This window comes from Notamacropus eugenii, chromosome 2 (genome assembly GCF_028372415.1).
Source record: "Notamacropus eugenii isolate mMacEug1 chromosome 2, mMacEug1.pri_v2, whole genome shotgun sequence".
NCBI lineage: Eukaryota > Metazoa > Chordata > Mammalia > Diprotodontia > Macropodidae > Notamacropus > Notamacropus eugenii.
Window position 1 is genome coordinate 240,369,016 of NC_092873.1, and position 27,519 is coordinate 240,396,534.

The 27,519-nt window shown below is 39.0% G+C and overlaps 1 protein-coding gene across 4 annotated transcripts in view; it reads left to right on the top strand.

Moving 5' to 3' along the window:
* SASH1 (SAM and SH3 domain containing 1) overlaps positions 1 to 27,519 on the top strand; it is a 287,008-nt gene that overhangs the window by 255,039 nt on the left and 4,450 nt on the right. For all 4 annotated transcript variants that reach the window (XM_072643668.1, XM_072643666.1, XM_072643669.1 and 1 more), the window contains 8 exons: positions 978 to 1,052; positions 2,036 to 2,179; positions 6,738 to 6,873; positions 8,738 to 8,907; positions 10,209 to 10,418; positions 11,897 to 12,047; positions 20,560 to 20,673; positions 25,836 to 26,959. In XM_072643668.1, coding sequence (XP_072499769.1) covers positions 978 to 1,052; positions 2,036 to 2,179; positions 6,738 to 6,873; positions 8,738 to 8,907; positions 10,209 to 10,418; positions 11,897 to 12,047; positions 20,560 to 20,673; positions 25,836 to 26,959 — 2,124 coding nt within the window. The remainder of the gene's footprint in view (positions 1 to 977; positions 1,053 to 2,035; positions 2,180 to 6,737; positions 6,874 to 8,737; positions 8,908 to 10,208; positions 10,419 to 11,896; positions 12,048 to 20,559; positions 20,674 to 25,835; positions 26,960 to 27,519) is intronic.

A 27,519-nucleotide genomic window follows, 5' to 3' on the forward strand; every position in this document is an offset into this window, starting at 1 on the left:
TTCCAGCTCTAAAGTTCTGTGGTTTTGATTTTGTACTTTAAAGATAACAGTGTTTTGTAATTAATTGAGCTTAAAAGAGACTGGTCCACAATAATGCTTATCATTAAGAAAAAATAACTTTTTTTTCCTTTCGTCTTAGAAAATATGGCTTTTATTTGTTGATAGGGTTGCTTCAACCCATTTGCTTTGGGGAGAGAAGTAATACTATAATTAAATTATAGTTACTACCTTATGACCTTGGGCAATTTGGTCATCCCCTTTAGGCCTTAATATTTTCATTTGTAGAACAGAGGAGGCTGGACTAGGTTTCTCTAGGGTCCCTTCCAGCACTACATCTGGGATCCCATGATCTTCACATTATTAGGGTTTTTGGCTGGGACATACTGCAGTGAGTAAGTCATCCTGTTATCCAAATTGGACCACTGTAAACATCACCTGTTTTTCCCTCCTCCATTTGGTGTTTACGTCTCCAAAAAAATAAAGATTGTAAGTTGAGGAAGACTACAGTTCATGGTCTTTTAGAGTAACCCCCACAGCTCTCCCTAATACCCCTGCCAGAGTTTTTGGATCCCACTGTAAATATTCATAAACTTTCCATTCCTGCATTTGGCCAATCTGAGGGGGAAGTTCAGGGTTGGATGTTGAAATCTGGTTGCCCAGAGACTGGAACTCTTACTACATGGAATAACTAGAGATTTTCTTCAAACCAGATGATTTTTTAGCATATTAACGAGATCTTGAACTTTAGAAACTCTGGGTCTGGGCAAGGTTCAGTGTCCTGTGAAAAGGGCAAGATGAACTAGGTTTCTTCACCACATGAATCATGATATTTCTCATCAGTCCTCATTCCAGCTACCATCCCTGTAAAGCCATTTGTGATTCAGTGGTGTTCTGCAAATGGGAAATGTATTTACTATGGGGTTTGTTCTGCCTTTCTGCCTGTGTTTAACCTGTATCCTATCCTGTCCTTTCCACAGAGGACCTGTAGTTTCGGAGGATTTGACTTGACAAATCGTTCTCTGCACATTGGGAACAATAATTCTGACCCAATGGTGAGTGCAAGATAGGGGAAAACAAATGATTTGGTTTCAAGTGATGTAGCTGCAGAGAAAGTTTTCAGAGAAAGAATTTATACTACACTGCTTTTTTTTCCCTTGCAAGGAGCCTAAATCTTCTTTTGAAAGAGGGCTATATATCAGCAACCTTAATGCTTCCTACTGCACCATAGAAAATGAATAATGATCCTCTGTGGCCTCTGTCCATCCTTCCTTCTGTTAGCTTACAGGACAACAGATCTTTGATGCCTTTATTACCACATTCTTTTGTGGTTGTTATTATTGTTGCTGTTTTTATTAAAGTTAGAGGTACCGGAAGTATTTTGCTCCTTTAAATTTAGCCATTTGTGTAGCCACAGAATTCTTTATGACCAGCTTGAAGTACCTGAAACATATCCACATGGGGAGATGGCAGATGCTAGATCACAGGGAAGAAAATAATTACCCAGATACCTAGAGAAAAAACAGCAGCCACCCTAGAGCAGTGGAAGCCAGGCTTCATTTGGAATCTCTGCCCCATTGTTCATTCTGAGTGTTCTCCAAAAGTATTTCTCAAACCTTACAGAGGTAGAGCAACTCCTGTATTTGAATCTGCCTATAGCCTTGTAGCTATAAATCTAAGGGTCAGCTTTGTTATAGACCACAAGTATATAATCCACAAGAGCTGTTGACTCTAGGTCATCTTGGCATGAAAGGCTCAAAAATGGACCAACCAAGCTACACTTTCTAAGGTCATTGTAGACTACAGAGGGACATCGCAGACACCTTGGGTATGTTGACATTTTCTGGGAACATTGGGGAGAACCAAGTTATAAGACTAGGCTACTCCCTGAATTGCATTTTTTTCAGACTTAACATCATTTTGTAGGTGGTTTGCTGTTATTCCTAAGAATTTTGACATGAAAATGCTTATTATTATTATTGAAATTGTTAATTTTTTTTAAATTTATGAGATTAATTTTATTTCTAATATGTTATAGGGTAAAGAGGGAGATTTTGTGTATAAAGAAGTAATTAAGTCACCTACTGCCTCCCGCATCTCTCTTGGAAAGAAGGTGAAATCTGTGAAAGAGACAATGAGGAAAAGAATGTCTAAGAAATACAGCAGTTCTGTTTCTGAGCAGGTATGTAACAGAAAAGCAGACCAGCATCCATGGCAACATAACAAAAAAGTAGATTTCTCAATGCATGATCTTTTATAGAACAGAGCTTTATGTTTTCTTCAGGATCAAGCAGTTCCTTCACTCTTCACAAAGTCACGCTTTAATTTCCATAGTATATCTCACTACAAAAATAGGTATCTGGTACTAAAGAGAGGTCCAAGTAGGGGGAAAGATACAGAGGAACTGAGTTCAGATCCCTCATCTGCTGTTATGGACTTGCTTGACCTTGGTCAATTACATGTTCCTTGTATAGAAAATGTAGGCATGAGATTAGATGGCTTATGTTATTATCATTCCCTTCCAGGCCTAAGATCCTATATATTTGATTTTTAAGAGCCAACAAAATAGAATCTTGAAAAGATAGTCCATTGTGTTCTTGTATTCCAAACATGTAGAAAGAATTTAATTGCTCTAGAAATACTCGATAAGATAGGGGACCACAGCTTACTAGGACTTAAATAGTAATCATTTTTTCACAAATTGACTTAACACATAAACCATTAAGGTAACATAGAATTGATTTTTTATTTCTCTTATGATTCCATCCCTTAGGAGCATGACCAATTTTAGGCCTTAATTGCAATGGGGGCGAGATTAATGGCTAAGTAAATAAATTCTGGCTTAAATCTGAGCTTTGGGATAATTCTGACCAGTTTTTTCCCAAGAATGCCATTTTTAACAGTCTTCACTCGTTTCTGTTGGGTGGGTTGTCAGACTATCTTACACCTTGTGTGTATGCGCATGCGGACACTCGCTTTTAAAATTAATCAGTTTTTCCACTTGAAAATATGTAAGCAATCACTCAGAAATGCCAAATAAAACAGCTGGGAAAACACTTTTGGTCTGATCAATATCGCCCTCTAGTGGACCGTTAGAAAAAAAGATAAACCTATAATTAGACTTCTGTAATCAACATGAACGTAGCTTAGTGAGCCTAGTGCAGTGGAAGCTCAGTCAATTAGCATTTATTAAGTGCCTACTATATCCCAGGCACTGTACTAGGCACTGGAGATGCAAACAAAAGCAAAAGTCCCCATCCTAAAGAAATTCACAGCCCACTACATGCAAACAACTATGCACAAACAAGCTATCTACAGAATAAATTGGGGGGGAAATCAACAGAGGGAAGGCACTGGAATAAAGGGGAATTTTGGAAAGGGTTCCTATAGAAGTTGGGATCTTGGCTAGGTGTTGAGGAAAGCCAGGGAAGCTAGGGCAGAAATGAGAAAGGAGAATATTCTAGGGATGGAAGACCACCAGTGAAAATGCTTGAGTTAGGAGATGTTCGAGGAACAGTAAGGAGGCCTGTGTCATTAGATAGTAAAGAAGGTGAAGGTGGGCAGGTGGACAGTGTACTGCAAGGTAAAGGGGACAGGATTATGCAGATTTTAAAATGCTAAAGAGGATTTTATATTCAATCTTAAATATAATGGGGAACCACTAGCAAGCTTATTTGGTTTTTTGGGGGGAGGGTTGTGACATGGTTAGAATTGTGCATTAGGAAGATCACTGATAGCTGAATGGAGGATAGACAAAAGCAGGGAGAGACTTGTGTCCAGGAGACCAACTAGTAGGCTAATACATTGGTCCAGATGTGAGGTAATGAGGGCCTGTGCCAAGATGGTGGAAGTGTGTCCAAGGAGAGAACAGGGCACATGAGAGAGATTTTATGAAGAGTCAGAGGAATTTGGTTTGAATCCCGACTCTCACTTACTAGCTGTGCGATGATGGCCAAATCATTTCACAACTCTGAGCCTCAGTTTCCTTATCGGTAAAATGAGGGAGTTAGATTAAAGGTCCCTTCCACCTCTAAATCTATGTTCTTATGGTGCTATGATCTGTAGCATCTCACAGTGCAAACACAACTTCAGAAACATTATTTAGCATTAGTAGATCTGCAGCCATGACTTCAGGCTAAATTTGTTATTATTCCAGTCTGTGGTCTTCACCAGTGAGCCAAGGGGATTCATTGGTTTGATCTTGCTTTTATGGCTGTATTGGCTTGAGGTATGGTAGCTTCTGTCTAGATGTGAAGCATTTACTATGCGTTCTTTTTAGACAGGCTGCTCTTATGCTAACGAAAAGTAGAGCCTTCAATTTGAAGTCATTTCCTTAAAGGATCATGTTTCTCAATAAACTGTAATAGCCCCAAAGGTCTTTTAAAGTAAATGTCCTGATTTTGGATATGTGAATATGAATAAAGATATAAAAATTTATATAAGCATTAATTTTATTAATTATATAAATATATGTTATGAATTATATATAATATGATATATAAATATAATATGTTAAAATAAAATGTGGCTGAAATTATGAATATAATTTTAAGGTCACTTTGATAACATTATAATTTGATTAATGTACAGGTGCTTTATTTAGTAAACACTTATTCTAAGCCTTAAGTTTGCTCTATTGTTTAAAAACTTGGGGTGATTTTCCCTCTTATCACTTGTGAGAGGTAGGGTTGTTATTTTGGATTGATTGGGAGTTGTGCTGTTTTATAAAAAATATTAAAGTACATGTGCAGCACAGTATTATGCATTTTCGGTTTAGTTTTCTTTCATTATGATATATTTCATATCTAATAAAGTCCAAACTGCTTCACCTACCGTTTGGCATCCTCCACAGTCTCAACGTACCAACCTCCGTAGCCTTATTTCATACTATTCCACCCCGCACACTCTAGCTGAACTGAACTGCCCCCTGTTTCATGAGTAGGTTTACCTTCCTATCTTCATGTCTTTCTTTGCTATTACCTATTCCTTGAATGCTCTGCACACCATCTCCTCCGTGAATCCTTTCCCTGATTCTTCTGAATTAGAAATAATTTTGCCTCCTCTTATCCCCAGAAAAACTCTCTCATAACACTTGGTGTCCCTTACATATTAATCCTGTTCTTTTCTTTATAATGACCTCAGTCTTATCTTCCCTACTTGGTTCTTGAGTGCAAGGACCCTATAGCTCAATGAGTATACCACATCTTATTTGTTTTCCAGTGTTCCTTGGTGCCTAAAACAATATACTTTATTGATGTTTGTTGAATGCATACTATATAGGGAATTTAGTGTAGGGATCATTTCCTCCCGTGTCTTAGGAAGAAGGATGTTTTTCAGGGCTTCAAAATTTAGAATCCCAGGGACCTTCTTGTACTGCATTTGTTTTATTAATACTGGCCTCTTTGTGTTCTCTAGAAGGAAAGTAGGAATTTATATTAAATCAAAAGGTCCCATTACTTTTGACGGTAAATGTTTGCATGGCCTGCGGGATCCCATACTTGGTAGATAATTTTTGATGAATCTGCACCACGTAAATAATAGGTTTCAGTTGTGATGGTTTCATGTTCACATGCCCACAGACAGTTTGTGCCAAATCTTTTGTCATTTTGGTATTAAAAAATTTTTAGAGCAGTTTATTTTTAAGTCTTACATGGACTATCTTTCCAATATTATTTCTCAAAGTAAGTTGCTGGACAATGTGTAGCAGCAAATGATTATCCAAGAAGGAATGGATCACATTTTTTCTCATAGGATAAAATTGACAGCATTCTAATATGGAGAAGATTTACAGATTGGCTGTAAAGTTGGAAGGAATGAAAACAGGGAAAAAAATCAAACCATGCTGTTGCATGTGGAAAAAGTATTATTGAATCAACTGAAAAATAAAAACTTTGCTGTCTACATGAGTTTTTAGCCAGCTTAGGCATATCTGCCTAACTGAAAACCCAAGAATCCAGTGAGTTAGGTTTTTTCCACCTGGCAAATATTTTGTTTCAGTTAAAATCCTGTGCTTCTCGTTAAGGCAGCATAATTATTCTATGATGATAGCTCCAGATCTGCTTCCTGTGGGCTCTATTTGGACCACTTTTGAAAGTTCTACCTTTTACTGAGACTATTTAAAGTGCTAGAGACCTGGTTAGGGGTTTAGCTAAGCATTTGGAGAAAATATTCATTTCTCTCACTTGGAATTCTTGAGGAAAATCTAAAGAGGTCTACAAAATACTAATAGGACAGTGTGAAAGGTAGTTGTTTTGACTACCTCTCACAAAACAAAGTGTACACTCTGCCAACAAGGGTTTTATACAATAAGGTGCTTGCTATATGCCAAGTAACTGTGCTAAGGACTAAAGATACAAAGAAAGGTGAAAACAGGCCTCATATCAGGGAGAGGGAAGGGCAAAAAGGGAGGGAGGGAATTTAGAACTCAAAATGATTTTTTAAAATGTTTAAAATAGTTTTTAGATGTAATTGTAGAAAAATGATATATGCAGATGAATATCTGACAGTCCCTATCTCATGGGGCTCACATTCCAATGGAAGCAATATATATTGATTAGATATAAGCCAGTCTCAAAGAGTATAGGGGAGGCCTCCTGAAAATCCTAGCATTTGATACATGCCACGGAATCAGATATGGAACATTAAGGAAAGTTTGAAGTTAGTTATGGACCAGAGAATTAAGGAAGGATAATTTTGGGGTAACACAGTGAAATGTGAATTTGTTGTAACTTATTTTTCAGGACTCCAGCACTGATGGAATACCAGGTTCTCCCCAATCACCTCAGCCTGATAAAGAGCCCCTGGATAAACCTAAACTGAAAGCTGGCGGGTCTGTGGAGAGTCTGAGGAGCTCTCTCAGTGGTCAGAGCTCAATGAGTAAGTTGGATACCTAACTGTGGTCTCTGTTTTCATGTGTGACGACCAAGTGCCTCAGGACAAGGCTCCAGTAGAGTTGTCCACAAGAATGCATACCGCTACAGAAGACAGTGATTTAAAAATTAAAAAAAATTTGTCAGTAGGTTGTATACTGTAAACATTGTAACAGCAGAAAGTTTGGTAATTCTGTTTCTAAACTTCCCATTGAGAGTTCCAAATCCCTTACAGCAGTTTTCACATCAATCATGGGAAAAACCACCTTCTTTCATTGGGAAGGAATGTTCTCAACCATCAGTAAAATTGGGAAAGAGTTTGAGTTGGTCATCAGTATTTCTTATCCTTCTTCAGGCACTCTCCTTTAGGCTTACATAGAAAGCAGTGTGGAATGGTCACAAAACCATTCTTGGGGTCACAAGATATGGATTCAAATTCAGGCTGTGCCCCTTCTGTGACCTTGGGCAAGAGGTTTTCTTTGTCCCTCCGCTAGCTTCTTTATTGGTAAAATTAAATCATCAGGGCTTAATGACCTCTAAGCTCCTTTCTGATTCTAAATTAATGATCCTATGACCCTTCTTGGTTTAGTGACTCATAATGCTCCCTACAACCAACTACTGGAACCTTTTCTCTGCCATGTTCCTTTTGCCTTACTACAGTAAGTAAGAATTGCATTGAATACTGGACTTAGGGTCAAGTTGTGTGACCCTGAGCAAGTTGCTTAACCTCTGTCAGCCTCAGTTTCTTTATTTGTAAAATGGAAGCAGTAATAACATCTGCCTCCTATGTGTTGGGAAGATCATGTTACATTATGTGTAAAATGCCTTGCCAAAATCTTAAAGTGCTATGTAAATGCTACTTATTTTATTTTCTTTAGAAGTAAAGCTTATCTATCCTGTATCTCAGACCCTAAATCTTCCCTGGGTGATAACTAATCAGATACAGGGATCTGTGCTAATGAGAGAGAGGTAAAGGAAAAGGTAAAGTTGCCATCTTGCTATGGAGGCCAGTTTCTTCCTTATGTCAGCTGCCACTTCCCCACCCCCACCCCCACCCTCCAGGATAACAGAAGGGGTAATAGCACATGTAGTCCAGCAAAAGAGATGTGTTTGCATAGCTAGTACTTCAGTATTTCCTCAAAGCATACCACAGTGATGGCGTCTTGCAGTTCCTAGGCCAAGCCCTGGGTGAAGGAAATGATATTCAGACTTCATTGGAACCCCTTTTCTCTGGTTTTTATAAATGACAGATGTCTAGTGACTAAGCCAATGTTGATTTAAATACTCATTCTCCCTACACATGATGGAGAACCAGTGTTACTATACATGTTTTATCCTATTATATTTATTAACTTATATAACTTTTTTTACTGCCTTAAAATGAGGGGTGGAAGGAGAGGGAGGTGATAATTGCAAGGTTTTTGGTGTGTTGGGTTTTAACAGATGTGCTTATAGAGCATTAGATGACAATTTAAAAAAAAAAATCTCTCTGTCAAAGTAATAAAGATCATTATAATTAGTGTTTGACATTTCCAGTACTAAAAAGACTTGCATTTGCACAATGGAAAACTGTCTAAGAGTTGTAGTGTTTTCTCTTCCATCATTTCTTTCTCCTGATGGTCGGTATAGGAGTGTTCCTTTAAAAAAAAAATAGTGACATATGTAGGCACCATGGTACAGATGAAAGAGTACTGATTTTGGAGGTAGAGGACCAGTGTTTAAATCCTGCCTCTGGTGAACACTATCTTTATGATCTGGGCAAACCCAGGGCTCACAAAGGGCCTAAGAATTTTGTAGATAGAGAATGGAACCTTTCGCAGTCTAGGCTCATCATGCTCCTCAGACATGGTCTTGTTGTCTTCCCCACTAAGGTGGTCAGACCGTGAGTACAACTGATTCCTCAACCAGTAACAGGGAGAGTGTCAAATCTGAAGATGGTGATGATGAAGAGCCTCCCTATCGAGGGCCTTTCTGTGGGCGAGCAAGAGTTCACACCGACTTCACACCTAGTCCTTATGATACAGATTCCCTCAAGCTCAAGGTAGGTCCTACCATTTTGTTTCTATGACAAGCATTTTGTTGGCTTGCTTTTGCAAATATTTAAAAGGATTCTTCATTTGCTTTTTGCATGCCTAAAATCTTGCTAAACAGATCTCTCCTACCGCAAGAAATGGGACAAAGTCTAGCTAGATTTAAGAGACTGGGAGTTACTATATTCACTCAACTCTTGCTATCTGTTAACTTGAGTTTCTCTCTAGAATAGTTCTTCAACATTTTGAGTTCCAAATTTTTCTCCTTCCCTCTTTTCCCACCAAGACAGCAAGTAATCTGACATAAGTTATACATGCATAGTCATGTTAAACATATTTCCACCTTAGTCATATTGTGAAAAAAGAATCTGAACAAGAAGGAAAACCATGAGAAAGAAAAAACAAAAAGCTAAGTGAAAATAGCATGCTTTGATGCGCATTCACCTTCCATAGTTCCTTCTCTGGATATGGTCAGCATTTTCCATCACCTGCCTTTTGGAATTATCTTGGATCATTGTATTGCTGAGAAAAGCTAGTCCATCATGGTTGATCACTGCACTGTTGCTGTTACTGTGTACGATGTTCTCCTGATTCTGCTCACTTCACTCTGCATTAGTAGAACAGGAGTTCTTAACTGTAGGTCTGTTAACTAGTTTCATAGATAACTTTCAATATAGTTTCTTTTGTAATCCATTATGTTTTTATGCATTTAAAAACATTCTGAGCAGGGGTCCATTTTACCAGACTTCAAAAAGGATTCATGATACAAGAAAGGTTAAGAATTTAGAATTTTCATTTTCATTCTTGAGGCTCTCTTCTGTATAGAGGAGCCCCAGTTGCAAATTTAGTTTTCATAGCAACAATTTAACTGAATTGAATGAACAAGAGGAGAACAAGAAATCATTTTTTCAAAGTGGAATTTTAAGAGCTTTTGAAATGATGGGGAAGAAAATTGGAAGACTTGGAGGTAAATGAATTTACTCTCCTGTGAGTCAGCGCCGCAGGGTCAATTACTTGGTGCTTTCTATGCTGGGATGTGGCCTGGTGTATGAATGAGGGAGAGCATGGCAGAGTTCTATAATTCCCTCCTAAGGTTCTATTAAAAGCATGGAGGAGTAGAGCCAAGCACATGCAGATATGCCTAGCTCTGTGCTACAAGTTAGGCTGAGAAAATATAACCCAGCAAGTGGAATGTCTGAGCCCTAGCCAAGGCAGTCAGAGCATTCCCGGCTTGTTTTTTGACATCTGAATTAATTATGTACAAAAATGTGCTTAATGAAAAGATTCTAATGGAAAGTTCTCTGCTCCACAGAAAGGTGACATTATTGATATAATCAGCAAGCCTCCAATGGGCACCTGGATGGGATTGTTGAACAACAAAGTTGGTACTTTCAAATTTATCTATGTGGATGTCTTAAATGAAGAGGAAGAAAAACCCAAGCGCCCCACTAGGAGGAGGAGAAAAGGAAGACCACCACAGCCCAAATCTGTAGAGGATCTTCTGGATAGGATCAACCTCAAAGTCAGTTACTTCCCTTCTCTGACATTTCAGAGTTTTAGGGAAAGTAGGGGCAGTTTCACAGAGGGCTTAGTTGAACTGATTTGGTTTAAGCACCTTTATAAGTAGTCAGTGGCAGAGCTCTCGCTTTTTATTACTTAGATAATACAAGATGTAACCTGGTAGAGTGGGTAGAGGGCTGACTTCAGAGTGAGGACAATCTGGGTTCAAGTCTTGACTCTTCAGCCTCTGACATTTTGTCTTAGTAAGTTACTGAATTTCTTGGTATGATAACCTAAGCCAGAGGTGTCAAATATGTCAAAAATGTGGCCCATAACAATCCTGAGTGGTCTTAAACCAGACTAATATGTAATTGGGAAATATTTAACAAAATAATTAAAATACAATAAAATGTAACTCATATCACATTTTCAAATTAAGGTAATATGTGACCACAAGGGATCCTTATGTACGGATTAGGGGACCCCTGTTTCTGTTTGCGTTTGACATCACTGCCCTGAATAGCAATCTAAGACTAGAAATCACAAAAAACAAATTATTAATCTGTACTGGGTCAGGGGGATTTCCTCATGGGCAGCTTTCTACCATGGTGGAATTAGAGGTCTGGACCCTTTTTTTCCCCCAAACAACAAACCTACCAAACCAACTACAGCTAGACCCTGATTTGTGGGAATAATGAATAGTGCGAAGTAGCCACGTGTATTTGAATTCTGACTATTAAAAGTTATAATTCTGTAAAATATGGTAATTGGTTCTTGCTTAATGGAAATATGCAATGAATTCAGATATTACAACTGTTTCACATGGATTCCTTATTCCCCACTGATTAGTGGAACCTAGATATACGTAATTGTCTAACACCTGCTGACTGAAGATACTTGATGAGTATGTCTAGGGGTGACCACATGTGAATGGGCAACCAATGCTGCATCAAAATGTGGTCACATAATATAGGAGGCTTCTTGTTTGAGCTGCTACAGGGATAGGGAGAGAGATGACAATGGCAGTTCCTGAGACAAATCAATACTGAGGCAAAAGGTTCCCCCATGGGTCTTGAGGTTATCCACTTGGTAGAAAAGCTATGTTTCAATTTCCTGGTACAAAATATCCAACTATCAATCCCTGCAAAAATCCAAAGGAGTTCCCTTTTCCCCCCAGGGCACTAATGACACTGTGCCATGATATATACCAAAATCAACAACTCATCTCAAAGAACATGTTTATAGAACTATCTGGGAGAACCAATCATTACATACAATGTACCAATCCCATTGTTAAATGAAAATATCACATGCAAGAAGCAGCACATTTTACAAATTCATTGTTTTTAAGATAAATAGAATTGACTGAATCACAGGCTGAGTTTGAGAACTCAGACTATTTTTAAGTTTATATATCTTATATGGCCTGATGAACCATGTTGTATACAGTAGGCACTTATTAGTGATTCAGCTGTATAAATTTTTTTCTTTCCATGGTAGGAGCACATGCCCACCTTTCTGTTTAATGGGTATGAGGACCTAGACACCTTCAAGCTTCTGGAAGAAGAAGACTTGGATGAGCTAAACATCAGGGACCCAGAGCACAGAGCTGTACTCTTGACAGCAGTGGAACTGTTACAGGAATATGACAGTAAGTGGTGTGCATGTGTTGGTGCTGATTATTTCTGGAGGTTTTTAAGATGAGAGTTAGCAAATAATTCACTGGAAATAATTTAAATTTTTACCCAATGGCTATTTTCCTTAAGTTGGTATAAGCTACATTTTAAGTAAAAGACAGACCTACCCTACACAGTATGGTACAAAATGCTTTGGATTAGGCGTCAGAAGTTCTAGGTCTGTACCTAGAAGTTCTAGGTACGTGACTGGGTTCAATTCATTTCACCCCTTTGAGTGAAACCTACAAAATAGGAAAGCTGGACTAGGTCATCTGCAAGAGCCCTTCAAGCCTTCACCCTTCTTTGGCTCTATAAGCTGCTAAAGTCACATATTTTATCCTATTGTTTTCATAGTCAATATTACTATGAATAATGGGGGAAGACTATACAAAGCTCTGCAATCAACATTTAAGAGCACCAGCTGAATCCAGGTGCTAGTAGCTGTCCTAGGTACTAATGCTACAAAGCAAAACAAACAAACAAAAACAACTCAATGGACCCCAACTTCACATTCTGTTAGAAGAATACACATGTACCTAAATAAATAAATATAAAGGGTTTTCTTTACAAAATTGATTTCAGGAGGAAAAGAGTAATAAGAACTGGTAAGCAGCTGAGTAGCACAGTAGAATGCTAGACTTGGAGTCAGGAAGTCCTGAGTTCAAATCCAGCCTCAGACACTTCTAGCTCTGTTTTTCTGGGCAAATCTCTTGACCTCTGTTTGACCAAATTTCTTCATGCCTACTCTGTAAAGCTTAAAGTACTATAGAAGTGCTAGTTATTGCTGTTGTTTTATCAGGAAGGATCTTATATAGTAAGTGCTGAGAAGGAAGGCAGGCATTCTAAAGTAAAACAATGAGGAAAAAAAAAAGCATTGTAGAGTTGGGAAATGGCATATGGGGAAGATTTAGCAGCCCATTTTAAGAGGAAGAGAGAAAGAAAAAGAGAAGGGGTATGGAGAGAGAAGAGTGAGCCTTGAGATAGCCACTAAAGATTTTTGAGTAGAAGAGAAAGGATAGTGCTCTCCACAGAAATAGGAAAGTTTTGGGAAGAAAAATGAGTTCTATGTTAGACATGCTGAATTTGTGGTATACTTGAGCCATCCATGTCATGTAGGAATGGCAGTCAAGAGAGAGATAAGAGATTTGGGGATTGGCTCCATGGATACTTGATTTCATGGATGCTGATAAGGCATTTGGTTCAACAAATATTTTATTCCTTGGGTCACTGCATAGTATCACTGACAAAAATACTGGTGCCAGAAAGAGAGACAGGTCAAATATGACATTCTGTTTTGGAGATGCTGAGTTTGAGGTAACAGTGGGACATCCAGGCTGAGATGCTTAGTAGGCAGGAGAACATCTGGGTCTGGTGCTTGGAAGAGAGGCCAGGGTTGGAGATACAGATTTATTTAGTAGCCGTCTATGTGAATGTAATTGAGTGGAATCAAACTCAAATAGAAGCAGAGGCCACTGAATCATACATTAGGACCCCTGTGGGATGTATATTGACTTAGAAAACTATGTTTTACTATTATCTATGGTTTAGTGTATTTTTATTTATTTTGTTAAATATTTATGAATTACATTTTAATCTGGTTTGAGCCACATGCAGTCCATCCATGTGTTTGACATCATTGTTGTAACTATCATAGCTCTAGGAATGAATGAAAATGCCAAGGGAGAAATTGCAGAGAGAGGAAAAATAAATCAAGGACAGCACCTCAGCGCATGCCCTGAGGCAATTAAGGGATTACTAATGTCAAGGCAAGGAAATCAAGGAAAGAAGTGGCTAAAAACAAGGGTGAGCACCAGATTGGCTCCTCTCTGAAGCCAAGGGAAGAGAGTATCTTGAAGGAGAGAGTAGTCAACAAAATGTCAAAGGGGCCACTGGATTGTGTAATTGGGATAAACTAATCAACAAGTATCTTTTAGTTTCTACTGTGCCAGGCTCTTTACTAGGTCCTAGAGATACAAGTACATATTAATGAAGTAGCCAAGTAGAAGATGTTTTGGCAGGGAGGACATGATGCAGAAGATGATACTTGAGCTGGATGTTTTAAAAGAAGGGGACTCTCTGAGGCAGAGGTCAAGAGGAAATGTTACAAAGGCATGGAGATGGGATGTTGTGTGTGAGAAAGAGGGAGAGGTTAGGTTTGGCTGGATCTCAGAATGTAGGAGGGGAAGTTATATCTAGTAAGATGGAAAGATAAGTTGGGGCCGGGTTGGGTAGGTATTTAAAGCCTAGCTAGAGGAGGTCATATTTTATCCTAGAACCAGTGGGAAGCCACTGGAGTAAGGGAGTCGCTTGGCCAGGTCTACTTCTTTGAAACTTGCTTTGGCAGTAGCATATGGGATGTCCAGGGTGGGGAGACACAAGGCAAAGAGATGCAGTTTGGAAGCAGATGCAGAAATCTAGGTGAAAGATTTTGAGGCCCTAAACTAAACAGGTGGCTTTGTGAGTAGAGAGAAGGTTGAGATGTAAAAGATGTTGGGTGGCAAGCTTTGGCGGCTGATTGGATTTGTTGTGGGAAGGAAAGATAGGAGTCCAGGAGAATGCTGAGAGTATGAACCCAGGTCATTAGAAGGATGGTAGTGCCTTCAATAAAAATAGGGAAGTTTGGAATAAAAGAAAGTTTATGTAGAAAGATAATGAGTTTTACGTATATTGAGTTTTAAATGTTTCCTAGACATGTAGTTTAAAATGTTCATTTGGTTTTGCAGGAATGGAGTTCAGGGGAGAGAATAGGGTTGGATACTGAGGAAAGAATGTTGGAAAGGAAGTAGAGGCATCAGATCTAGACAAACTTTTCAAGTAGTGGCAGTGAAAGGGGAAGAGAGACATGGAGTAGAAAGGCCTAAGAAATATTGTCTTTTAGCTTTGTGAAGACTCCAGCATATTTGTGGGCAGGTGGAAAGGAGAAGTGAAAAGAGAGTTAGAGAGGATGGAGGGAAAAGGATAGTTTCAAAAATAATGTGTAGCAGGAGAACTCTTTATAAAGGATTAGCACAGACTCAACCATTATTTTTTCATGACCCTTGTGGTCCTGTGATGTATAAAAGGAGGACAATACAATTTGTGATAATGTTGATGATTTTTGAGGAGGGCTGAATGATGAAGAAGTCCAAAGTCTTCTTTTGTGAGTCATTGGGGATAGGGCTTGCAGAAAAGAGACTCCCTTTATTATTTATTTTTGGCAGAAGAGAACCCAAGCACTATCAGTGTATGGTGGATAAAATTAGCATCTTGTTCTGGCATCTTAGTACAAGTTTCAGCACACTTTGTTCAGTCATTTTCAGTCATGTCAGATTCTTTGTTTTCTTGGCAAAGATACTGGAGTGGTTTGCTATTGCTTTGTCCAGCTTATTTCACAGATGAGGAAACTGAGACAAACAGGATTGAGTGACTTGCCCAGGGTCACACAGCCAGTAAGTGTCTGAGGCCAGATTTGAATTCAGGAAGATGAGTCTTCCTGACTCCAGGCCTGCGCTCTATTCATTGTGCCACCTGGCTAACCCAACAACACTCTACCTCCTATCCCCAAAATAAATAAAAAATAACATTTATAGGGTGCTTTAAGTTTTGAAAAGCACATTATAAATATCTTATTTTGTCCCCACAATTACCCTGGGAAGGAGGTGCTATTATTATCCCTGTTTCACAGATGAGGAAACTGAGGCAGACAGAGGTTAAGTGCCTTTACCCATGGCCTTTCAGCTACTAAGTGTCTGAATCTAGATTTTAAACTTAGATCTTCCAGACCCCAGGTTCAATGACACTGTACCACATAGCTGCTTATATAAACACACTAAGAGAAGTGAGTTGTTACCCTTATGGTAACTTAAGAGGTTGAAAGTGGGAATACTTGCAGTTGAGGTCCAAGAATCACCAAATGGTAAAATTTCTTGGTGACTATCTGTCGTTTAAAATCATCTGAGACCCAGTTTCCTAGTCTGAGGCTGGCTCTGTTGGTCACATATTCCCCAGCAAATGCATATGGACAGTTCTCTCTGTGGAGAAGGCGCCATCCATCAACTCTTCTACACCAGTCTGTTCCCTCTGCCCAAGGGTACTTCTCAGCCAATATTGCTCCCTCTCTACCTACCACTTCTCTGCCACTGTCTGACAAAAATTCATCTAAGACTCATAGGCCACACAAGCCTTTCTTGGTGCTATAAACCACAGAAAGATAGCTGTCTCGGTACGATCTTATTCCTTGTCCTTAACCTCATTGCCTCATTAATACCTGTTAGGACATTTAGCATATTTTGACTTATTTTATAATTATTTGCACACTTTTTTTAGCCTTCCCACCATACTGTTAGCCTCTTAAAGTAAGGATCACATCTTTTTATCTTTGTATCATCCATAGGAGTGGAGGTGTGTGGAATACCACTCTGTTCACCCCATCACCCCTACTTACTTAAATTTCCTCCATCATTCACCTCACACACTTCAGTACATTACACATAGTAGCCTATGCATACATGTTTACTGAATTGAAGGAAAATATATACCCAAAGTAGAGATAAGGAAGGAATTCTGTAATGATTTATGAACTTGTAACCAAAACATGTTAATTTATTTTTATAGACCATAAGCTGAATTCATTCACCTCATCATTGTGTGTGTGTATTCACACACACACACACACACACAGTTGTTTAGTAAGCTTACTCATTGCTTCTCCATTTTCTCAGGCTTACATCATCTTATATTAGACCTTATCCTATAAGACATCATCTAAAATATTCCCAAAATTACTCAATTGCTAAAATGGAATCTCTTTTGTTATTGAATTTAAATGCTTTTTCCTTCAATCCTTCTGCTCCAGTGGGGTGAGATTTCCTGGCAGCATGTTCATTGCCAACAGCAGACATGCCAAAAAAACAGAGTTAGGCTAATGGTCGGAAGATTAGTATATATTGCTGCCGCATTTGAGACCCAAGGCAGCAGCAATCAAATTATTCATGACAGCAAAATTCAATTGTGTGTAATCGGGCATTTCCTCTGAAAGAGCTAACAATATTGAGACGTACAAAATTTCAAGATTTCTGAAAGCTAAAAAAACATGACACCTTAATGGTCTACATCTTGCAGAAGAGACTACCTTAAAACAAGATCATCCATAAGAAGAGCAGAGAGGTCTGAAACTCACTGTTCTCAGTGCTCATCCATCCGGGAATGTATAGTAATGGTAGTTTATTGTAACTTGGCCATGACGATGTCTCCTCTGCTATCTCAACAGCTCATATGGTCAAGAAAATTGGAGTCTAGATATTTAAGAATGTACTAGTTCTCTAGGCTGAATATTTTAGTCATCAAATGGCCTTGGACATTCAAGAATTACTTCTTACATCAGTTCTCCATGACTCTATCACTAGTAATATTCTCTACACTGATACTTACAGAAGTCAGAGTGATGTTATCATAGACTTTGAGCTGGAAGGGACCTTGGAGACTGCTTAGTCCGATACCTTCCTTGTAGAGATGACGAAACTGAAGCCCAGAGGAGCTCAAATGATTTGTGAGAAGTCTCAGGGGTAGCAGACCCAGGATTTGAATCCATCCTTCAATTCAGATCTAGTCCCCCTTCTTTCCACTGTGCCCTTCTGCTTCCCTTTGTGTCTTAGTCAATGGTCTCCTTAGTAGCCTAACTTCACTAAACAGGTCCTCTGACAGACATACATCAAAGTCAGAGTCATCGCCACATTGTGATGAGGCATCAGAATAGGAATTTAGTGGGCTCAGTTAAAAGTATATCATCTGCTGTCCATGCCAAGGACTTGAGAAATGTGATAATAGCCCCGATTCCTTGTTGTTCCAGACAATAGTTTGCTTATGGCAGTGGTTTCAAAGGACATTTTATGGGACAGTCTGCCTTCCTTAATACCAGTTTTAAAAGATTAGAATGAGCCACAGACATCTCTAGCTTCTTTTAAAAATAATCTTAATTTTCGTTGATAGCTTTTGTTTATGTATCACATTCATTTCCAAATCTGTATTCTCCCCATACAAAGACCTAGTGACTTTCTCTTGGAACAAACAAACAAAACACTCCGTTCGGCAAAAATCAATCATGTGTGATGCATAAGCAGTAATATTCTACATCTTTGGCAATGAAAAGTGGGAGACACTTTTTTCCAATTTTTCTTGAGGACTGAGCTTCATCCTCAGCTTAATAAATTCTGTTACGGAGCTGTCATCCACGAACCTTTTTCACACTGCTTTAGCCTCTGATAATATTTTTAGGCTGTGCTCCCAGTTTTACATTCCATATCTGTGAAAAATAGAAGTGCCTTCTATCCATCTTCTACAGGGTAAGGGGTCCCTCTCATTTTGGTGTCCCCAAATTGGGTCAACATGGATTTGTTCACATATCCTATCATCTCTTCTTTCAACTCTCCCCTTCTTTTGTTGAGATGGGGAGAACAGAATGAAAGGACCCATGGTGATTATCTTTGATAGGGTAGGATAATGTCTCCTGTTTTGTTTCCAGTGCTCAGCACTTTGTGAACTGTTTTGACTTTGGGAACAGTCGGGTTTCTGTCCTCAGGGGCAAGTTACAACAACTCCAAAATCCCTTTCCTGGGCCTTAACCAATAGCATAGAGCCCATCATTTTAAAGTATAGTTTGGGTCATTTCCCCAAATAATAGGCTAGGCTAAAATAGAGACCACAGAGAACCATGGGTTCTCACACACAGTGAGACCATCACTTTAGAATTTCTCTTTTTCGGCAGTCCTATGCATTTTTGGGAGGGATATACTTTCTGGCATCAAATTATTTAATTCTGCATCAATCATTTAAAAATAACACTTTTAAAGTTAATTTTAATTTAAGGTTCTTATTTTTGGCCTCGATTTATTGTTTTTTTAAATGCATTCCATATGAGAAAGGCAAACAGGAACTGGTAGATGAACGGTAGAAATAGCTGCAGCAGATGTGGTAGCCCTCGTAAAGGCAATATTTTTATTTTGATGACCTGAAAATAGGCATCATATTGATGGTTTCTTGATTTCTTTGAAGGAAAAAAAAGGAATGTATATTAAAGCAATCCTGCAACTGATTATTTTGTGTAAAGAAAAGAAATTACTGGTTTCTGTTTTATTTGACCAAGCATTTACTCATTTGCTTGTGTAGGGCTTCCATCTGTCTCAGGCAAGCAAATTGTATAACCTTTCAGCTCAGGTTCTTTGTCTCTAAAATGGAGGTAGACAATAGCTCCTACCACCTACTTCACAGGGTGCTGTGAGGATCAAACACTATATATAGAAAGCATTTTGCATGTGAATGTTTTAAAAGAAGTTAAGCTTTTTCTTTTCCCTCTTCCATTTAAGGACCAACAGATGTCAGTAGGACTTCCCATATTCTTGAGGTGGGGTGGGGGGGAGGGGGGAAGGAAAGAGAGAGTTCTCACCAGTCTGAAATATTTGAAATTTGCTGTGAAAAATTTTTTTTAAATGAGTCCATTCATCATTCTTTTATCTGAATGTGGGTTATCAGCTACATGAGTAATCCCAGGTTAGCCTTTCCCAGCCACTTGGTACACTTGGGTCCCGTCTCACTTGTTAATCAGTATACATTCACAGTATACAAACCAGTGTGTATGCTGGCTCAAAGACAAGTGAACTTAGAAAGTAAAGTGTCAATCTAGTATTCTTAGGGTATTCCCTATGTGCCAAGCACTCAGGATTCAGGAACTCAAATCAAACAGCACGCCAGCAGCTTATATTCATCAAAGTAGGAAATATTATTCCACAAACACTTATTGCTTATTCTGTGCCCAGACCTTTCTAAAAACTAAAGATAGGATGAAAAACCACATGGAGTCTTGGACCTTGGGGTGGCTTGGATTCTAACAGGAGAGACAACACCTTTGAATGTAGTGCTGTAGAAGAAACCTATGAAGTAGATACAAGGTGGCCTTGGAGGGGATGGGACTAGCAGCTAGGGAAAGGTTTCCTGAAGAAGATGGAGGTAGAGGTGAGGTAGGGGAGCACTGTAGGCATGGGGGGCAGTCATGGCAGAGGTACACAGGGGATATATGGAGTGTCATGCATGACAAACAAGAGGTAGGCCAATATGTCTGGACCATTGAATATGGGAAGGTGAGGCCCTACTAGCTGAAGGCATCAGGAAATTCCATATGTAAGAAAACTAGGCAAAAAGACAGAAGACGCACTAATCATATAAAGCCTATGCCAAAATGGGCTTGAATATGACATGAAATTTTTATTATTCATTTTTTGCCACTCTTTGCCAACGCAATTTCCAATGGTTTAATTCTAAATGTGTCTGAAAAATTAAAGAAAAACATCCATGATCTTTTTAGCAAATGCTGATGTTCAGCCCTTCCCCCAAAACCTCTAGCCCTAAGGATTATATAGCACAAAATAACATATACAAGAGAAAAAATAAGGATTTATTTTAGGGGATTGCTTCATTTTTCTCTAACTTTTCTACACCTTGGTTTCTTGTTTCTAGGTAATAGTGACCAGTCAGGATCTCAGGAGAAGCTTCTCATTGACAGCCAAGGCCTGAGTGGATGTTCCCCAAGAGACTCAGGCTGCTATGAAGGCAGTGAAAACCTGGACACCGGTAATAACAGCAGAGAATCACCAGTGCTTAATTCTCTGCAAATAACCACACGTATTTTCTGTCCTTTGCCTGGTGCGACTGCTTCATGCTTGACTTTCTGGCTGTCTCACCCACTCTCAGCTCCTCCTCCTGTCTGAATCACTGCTTTAAACATCATCCTTCCTCTCTCTCCTCCTGCACCTTCTGTTCTGTGTTAGTGAAGGCAGTTTTCATACCAGAAGCTCTCACACTGATGGTATCACAGGCCAAGGTCTAATTCCTACTCCTCAACCCTGGCTTGTTTTAGATTTCGAGCTTACTTCCTCATAGAATTAAAAGGCACAGTTACCTGGTAGAATCTAGTGAGATATTCATCATGAACAAGGAAGGAGTGGCAAATGGGTGAAGTATATTTTAATCTTTCAAAGGAGCTGCAATTTAATTGGTGCCATTGCTACCTCCACTGGCATAGATCACAGCCCTTTCTGTGGCTAAAATGAAGCCCAACTAGGCTAGTCAGCAGATGACCCCACACAATTAATATTTAGAACCATATTTGGAACCATCATAATTTATTAGGACCTGTCAGAGTTTCGGCTCTTAATGGATGTTGGGATAAATCCATGGGGGAAAAAGTTAGTAAGCATTTGTTATATGCTAGGAATTGTCTTAAGTTCTGAATACAAAAACAAGAACAAAGACAAACTGCCCTTAAAGAGCTTATATTCCAATGTGGGGAGAGACAACACTGCTAGGAAAGTGTTGGCCAAGGAGACATATTTTACCCTTGAAAGTTATGGGGATAGTGTGGAAAGCCATAGAGATGTAGTTTGATCCATATCCTCCTTTTCTAGTAGAAGTGGCAGCATTGTTTTGAATATGGTGTTACAGTTTATAGGGTAGGGAGTAGGGAGCATGTGAACTTTGCAGGGTAGCTATGACTGAGGAGGAAAGAATAGAGAGAAATTGGCCAAAAGTGAGAGCCTTTCTATTTCATATCATAGTGCCGGTCCTAACCAGTTCAATCATTATGAAGCACCTACTATGTGCCAGTGCTGAAGATGCAAAGAAAGGCGAAAAACAGTCTCTCTCCTCAAGTAGCTCACAGTCTGATGAGGGAGACAATATCATGTAAACAACTATGTACAAATACAGTATTGACAGTTTAACTTGTAGATAATCATCTGAGGAGAGGTACTAGGTACATTAAAAAAAGGTACATGGAATTTTGGAGCAAGAGGGGACTTCAAAGCTACTTAGTATGATCTATATCTGAATGCATTTTCTATGACGTATTCAAGACCTCCATTGTGAAGGGGAACTACTCCCTACCTCTCAAGGCAGTCCAATCTACTTTGGCCTAGCTCATATTATAATGTTCATCCTCATATCAAATATAGATGGCCTCTATGCAACATCAGGGAGGAGGAATTATTCTTCTCTCTTTTTGGAGCTCAGCTGAATCACTTAGGATACTGTATTTGTTACCTTCTAATGCTCCAGAGGATCTATGCTCTCCTCAGTGTGGGTTCTCCAGCCACCTGTGTGAATCACAACCTCTCCATGTTCATAAATACAACATGAGGAAATTCATGCAACACACTGAGGCCTTTCCTTGAACTCTCTTAACATAACAAGAATACCAGTGAAGCATGCCAGTTATCCCTTGATTTGCCTTTGCCCTTGCTATGTGACTGACTCATTTTTTTCATCATACCTTTGTCCCAATTCTTATGAATAATTATTTGTAGTGTATTGTAGCTTGCTTCTGTGCACTTGTTCCTCTTCTTTGGATGATCCTCAACTTACAGAAATATTAAATATATAATAAAGATCTTTGTTTCAGGGAGAAGATTATGGTCATTTAAAAAAAAAAAACCTGTGAGATTTCCCAAAGACATTCCATTCTGCCCCTCTTCCTAGTTAAGCCCAGCTTCCTGTCTATTTGTTACATCCGTCCAAGATATATACACTGATAAACATGCTTTATGGTTCGTTTGTCTGCCCAGTCATATGACACAGTGCTAATAAATCACCAGTGATACTTCTTGGGGGCCAGAACTGTATTTTATGCTTAACATAGGGAGCAGAAGGAGACATATAAGGTTGGGCACTTTGAATTGAATTGAAAATGAGCAGAGAATCTGTTTAGCATATTGAAAATCTGCAGGAAAATGAGCTTTGAAATTGTATAGACAATAACAAAAACATCTAAGGTACTTAAAAACTGTGAACAATGAACATTTAAAAATTTACGAATATGTTCAACTCCTCTCTGCAGACTTTGGCTAGATGTGGTAATGAAGTACACAATGCATTGCTCCACCTTATTTATTCAAACCTTGGTCAAACTTTATAATACATTTGTGACTCTTACTGGGAAAAAACAAACAAACATTTATATCAATTAATGACACCAAAACAGAGGGGAATATAGGAAAAGTAGCACTTTAGACTATGGGTTGGCCAACTGGCCTGAAGGCCAGATCTGACCTGCCGTCTGGTTTTGTAGGGCCCTCAAACTCAGGATGGTCTTTTCATTTTTTCAGTAAAAAGTTATTGTACTTACACATGCAGAACCCAGTCTTAGCACAAGGTCCAAGGTTTTTGCCTTCAGGCCATAGTTTACTGACTCTTGCTATGGACTCATTCAGGAGCTTCTGGGCCCCCCTTCTTAAAAGAATGGAATTTGATCAGAAAAGACTTTCCTAGTCATTATCAATTAGAGGATGATCCTTTCCTTCCTAAAGCTTCCCCCTTGTTCTAGTCGGTATAGTTGCACACAGTCTTTTCTTCCTGCCTGCTCAGTCAGGCTGATATATACAGCACAAAACGCTGGCAGCTGTAGAACCTTAATTGTGTCATATGACCTTTAAAACACAATGCACATCAATATTGGAGTGTTGGGAGCTATTAGAACCAAGAGGAAAAACAGTTTACCAGGTAGATGATACATCAGGTTCAAACATCAGTGTGTCTTCCAATATTAAGCTCTCACAAAGCTAAAAAAATGAAAGCTATTTATAGCATAGAGAATGTGAACCACCACCCTCCCTTTCATCCATTCCTTTTTATATAATATGAGTTATTTATTAGACAAGGAAACAGTGGGTAACTCATTACTAATCATTTTCTTTTGTGAATTCCCACTCAAGGGGAGGAGATAATATTAAAAGGTATCATTTACACATGGAGTTACACACACAGACACACAGACACCTTTTAGTTAAATCTTGGGAGACAAGTTAAAAATTTCTAGCGTGTTTTAAAATGCTGTTGCAATCACATTCATTCATTCAAATGCTTATTGATTGGGATCATAGTCAAATAGAATGAATGCTGGTTTGGGGTTTGAATCCTAGTTACAACTTTTGCCCTCCGACAAGTCATTTAACATCTCAGATTTCCTCTGCTGCAAAATAGGGCAATACTTAAGCTTTCTACCTTGTAAGATTATGAGAAAAGTATTTCTAATTATTATCATTGCATGTCTACTATAATATCATGCTAAGTTTACTAGGAATTACAAAGTACTATACGTGGTCCTCCCCTGACTGAGTTTACAATGCATTTAAGGATGCAGTAGTCATTGTAAAACAGAATTTTCAGTTAATACAATAAATAAAATTAATACAAAACCAATTCACATAAAATTAGAGTGGAATGAAAACTTACAAAGACAAATAGATGGGCTTGTAGTCAGCAAGTTACACTTCTTTCAAGTTGTCTTTGTATACCCAGCATTCAGAATAGTGCTGTGCACATAGTAGGTACTTAACAGATACTACATCTAGCTCCTGAGCTCTATCCACTATCCCATTCTATTGTGAGTTGGCTTTCATAAGTTAGCCTTTCCATTGATCATTGAAAAGTTACACAGTGGGTGGAAGAAGGATAGACTGGGTTAACCATGATATTTTTGTGTGTGAACGGGAACATAGAAGACATCATCAAGGCTATGCACAGCCTCTGAAAAATGAAATGGACCAGCTGTCTAGTTAAAAGTGAGGGATAATAGAGCATACCAATTCACCTCCCCTCAAAAGAACTATTAAGAAAATCTGGACCTTCCATAAAGGCTGTACAGAAAGACAAGGATATGAACTACATGGATGAAAAAATGTTGTTGGCTTACAATCTGCATCAGTAAAGGAGTAGCCACATGGAGATCATGGACGTAGCAAAGCATCATGAATTATTCTAGAATGGGGCTTCTTAATTTTTCTATGTCATGGACTCCTCTGACACTCTGGTGAACCTAATGCTTTTAAATACATAAAATATATAGGATTACAAAGGGAGCCAATTATATTCAAATAAAGTTATCAAAATATTAGTTAAAAAAAGTTCACAGACACTAAAGAACCTCTTGTCTAGAGTGAAACTAAGTACAATCTCATGCCACACTTGGTTCAGGGAAAGTACTTAGATTTCTTAGTTAAATGATTCCTAGAAGCAGAAATTTTATTTGAGTCTAAGGCAAAAGTAATAGGGTAGACAAATCAAAAAACCAACCAACAAGCATTTATTAAGTACCTACTACGTGCCCAGCACTAATCTGAATGCTAGGTATATAACAACAAAAATGAAACTGTCTGCCCTCAAGGAACTTATATTCATTCTATCAGGAAAAAAATGTATAAGGTAATGAGGGTGGGGTGAGGAGAGAGTGACTTTAGCAGCTTCAGGGAATCAGGAAAAGGTTTTATGTAAAAAGTGGTGCTTGAGCTGAGTTTCTGTCAAAACTAGGGATTCTAAGAGATGGAGGGGAGAGGGCACTCCATTCTAAGCATGGGTAAAGGCACAGAGATGGGAGATGGAATATTGTTTGTGATAAAATAGCAAGAAGAGAAATTTGGCTGGATCATAGAGCACATGCTGTGGTGTAGAGTATAATAAGCCTATAAAACTAAGTTGGAGTCAGATTATTAAGGATTGTAAAGAAACCAGGAAGACTTGAATTCAAGTTCCACGACCTGAGTTTGTTTCCTTGACTGTAAAATACAGATTATAATACTATCTACCTCACAGTGTTGTAAGATCAAATAACCTAAGTAAAATACTTTACAGACTTTAAAGGATCTATATAGATGCGGATTATTGTAATTATTATATTAGAGCACTTGTATACATTATTGTGAAAACTATTTTAAAAAAATTTGATAAAGATTTTTTTTTTCCAGGTAAGACTCGGAAAACTGTACCTACTAAGTCAACCATAGATCCCCACTTTAAGGATTTCAACAGAAATCAGCTGACCAACTACCCGACACTGCCTTTAACTAAGTCAGTAGAAGCTTTGAAGGAGGGAGAGAAGGAAGCCCGGCTTATCAGCATTCACACTCCTGACGTCTGTGGTGAGCCAAGAGTGACCAACTCCAAGACGAATCGGAGAAGCCTACCAGTTTCCATCTGTCGGAGCTGTGAGGAGACTCTGGAGGGCACGGAAACCTCAGAGACTTGGCCACGGTCCCATTCCCTGGATGACCTTCAAGGAGATCCTGATGCTAAAGAAGATGTGCCTAAAAAGGAAACAGAAGCACTCGCTCAGAATGTACCAGAAGTGCCCCAAAAGACAACTGTGTGCAACCTGAAGGCAAAAACTCCCTCAGATGTCTCTTCTGTACAAGACCCACTGCTACTGACCCAAAGCATGCGATTTTCTGATCCTCAGAAAACTAAAACTAAGACATCAGACTGCCCATCCACAATCTCTTCACATGGGACAATTTCTTGTTTGCCTAAAAATTATGAAACTCAGCCTGTGTCAGCTAAACAGACTTTAACAAGGACTCCTCTAGAGGGTCACAAAAAAGGGCATGATCTTGAAGGAACTAATAACCCTCCAGTCACCAAAGAAGGGGTTGAAGTGGATAAGAGGGTCACTGAGGCAAGAACACAGCCAAAAATTCCTGCACAGCCTCCACCTGTTCCTGCCAAAAAGAGCAGAGAACGCCTCACCAATGGACTACATCATGCGTCTGTTGCCCATAGTGGTGCCTTCTCTAATCCAGATGTACCATGCTTGCCAGTTAAAAAGAATAGCCCTGTTAGCCCTAGTGACTGTCATACAATAACAGTTTGTAGATCTTCCCCAGAACAAGAACCTGGCAGCCCCCCAACCACACGGCCACCATGGCTGTCTGAACTCCCAGAATCTACTAGTATTCAACAGCATGGAGTCAAGCTGGGCCCTCCTTTGACAAGGAAGATCTCTTGTGCCAGAGGAGTAGATCTGGACATGCTGGTAGAGAATAAGTTGCAAGCTGAAGGTATCGATCTCACCGAGGAACCATATTCTGATAAGGTATGAAATCTACAATCTCTCATTGACTTTCTTTGAAACTCAGGTTGCCCTACAATGGGCAGTCAGGAACTAAAAGTCTCAGCTTAGTCTCATCATCCATTTCCTGTAAGGCCATTCAGAACAAACTGGAATGGAAACCTCAGGGGTCCATAAGATAGGTGCTCTGTGCTCATTAACATTTCAAATTCTAAATGTTAATAATTCATTAGGGAAAGAGTGCTGTTAAATGGAAGGGTCTTCAACAGCTGAAATCAGAACCTCCTGCTCTGATTCAACCTGTTCATCCAAGTAAAGGATGAACTTCACCCCCTTCCCCCCCCACTTTGCTAACTGGACTTTGTAGGGAAGACATCTGGTGTTGAAAGAAGATGGTCTAGACAACTCTCTAAAGATGTAACTTGTAGAGGAAGTACCAACCTTCTTTTCTACAGGGGAGTTCCCAGTAGCAGTGGAAATAGAGCTCTTGCCTCATCTTTGTGTATTGGCTATCTATGTGAGCTTAACCTGTCATGCCTTAGTTTCTTCATCTATAAAATTGAATCATACCTGCCCTACTTCAC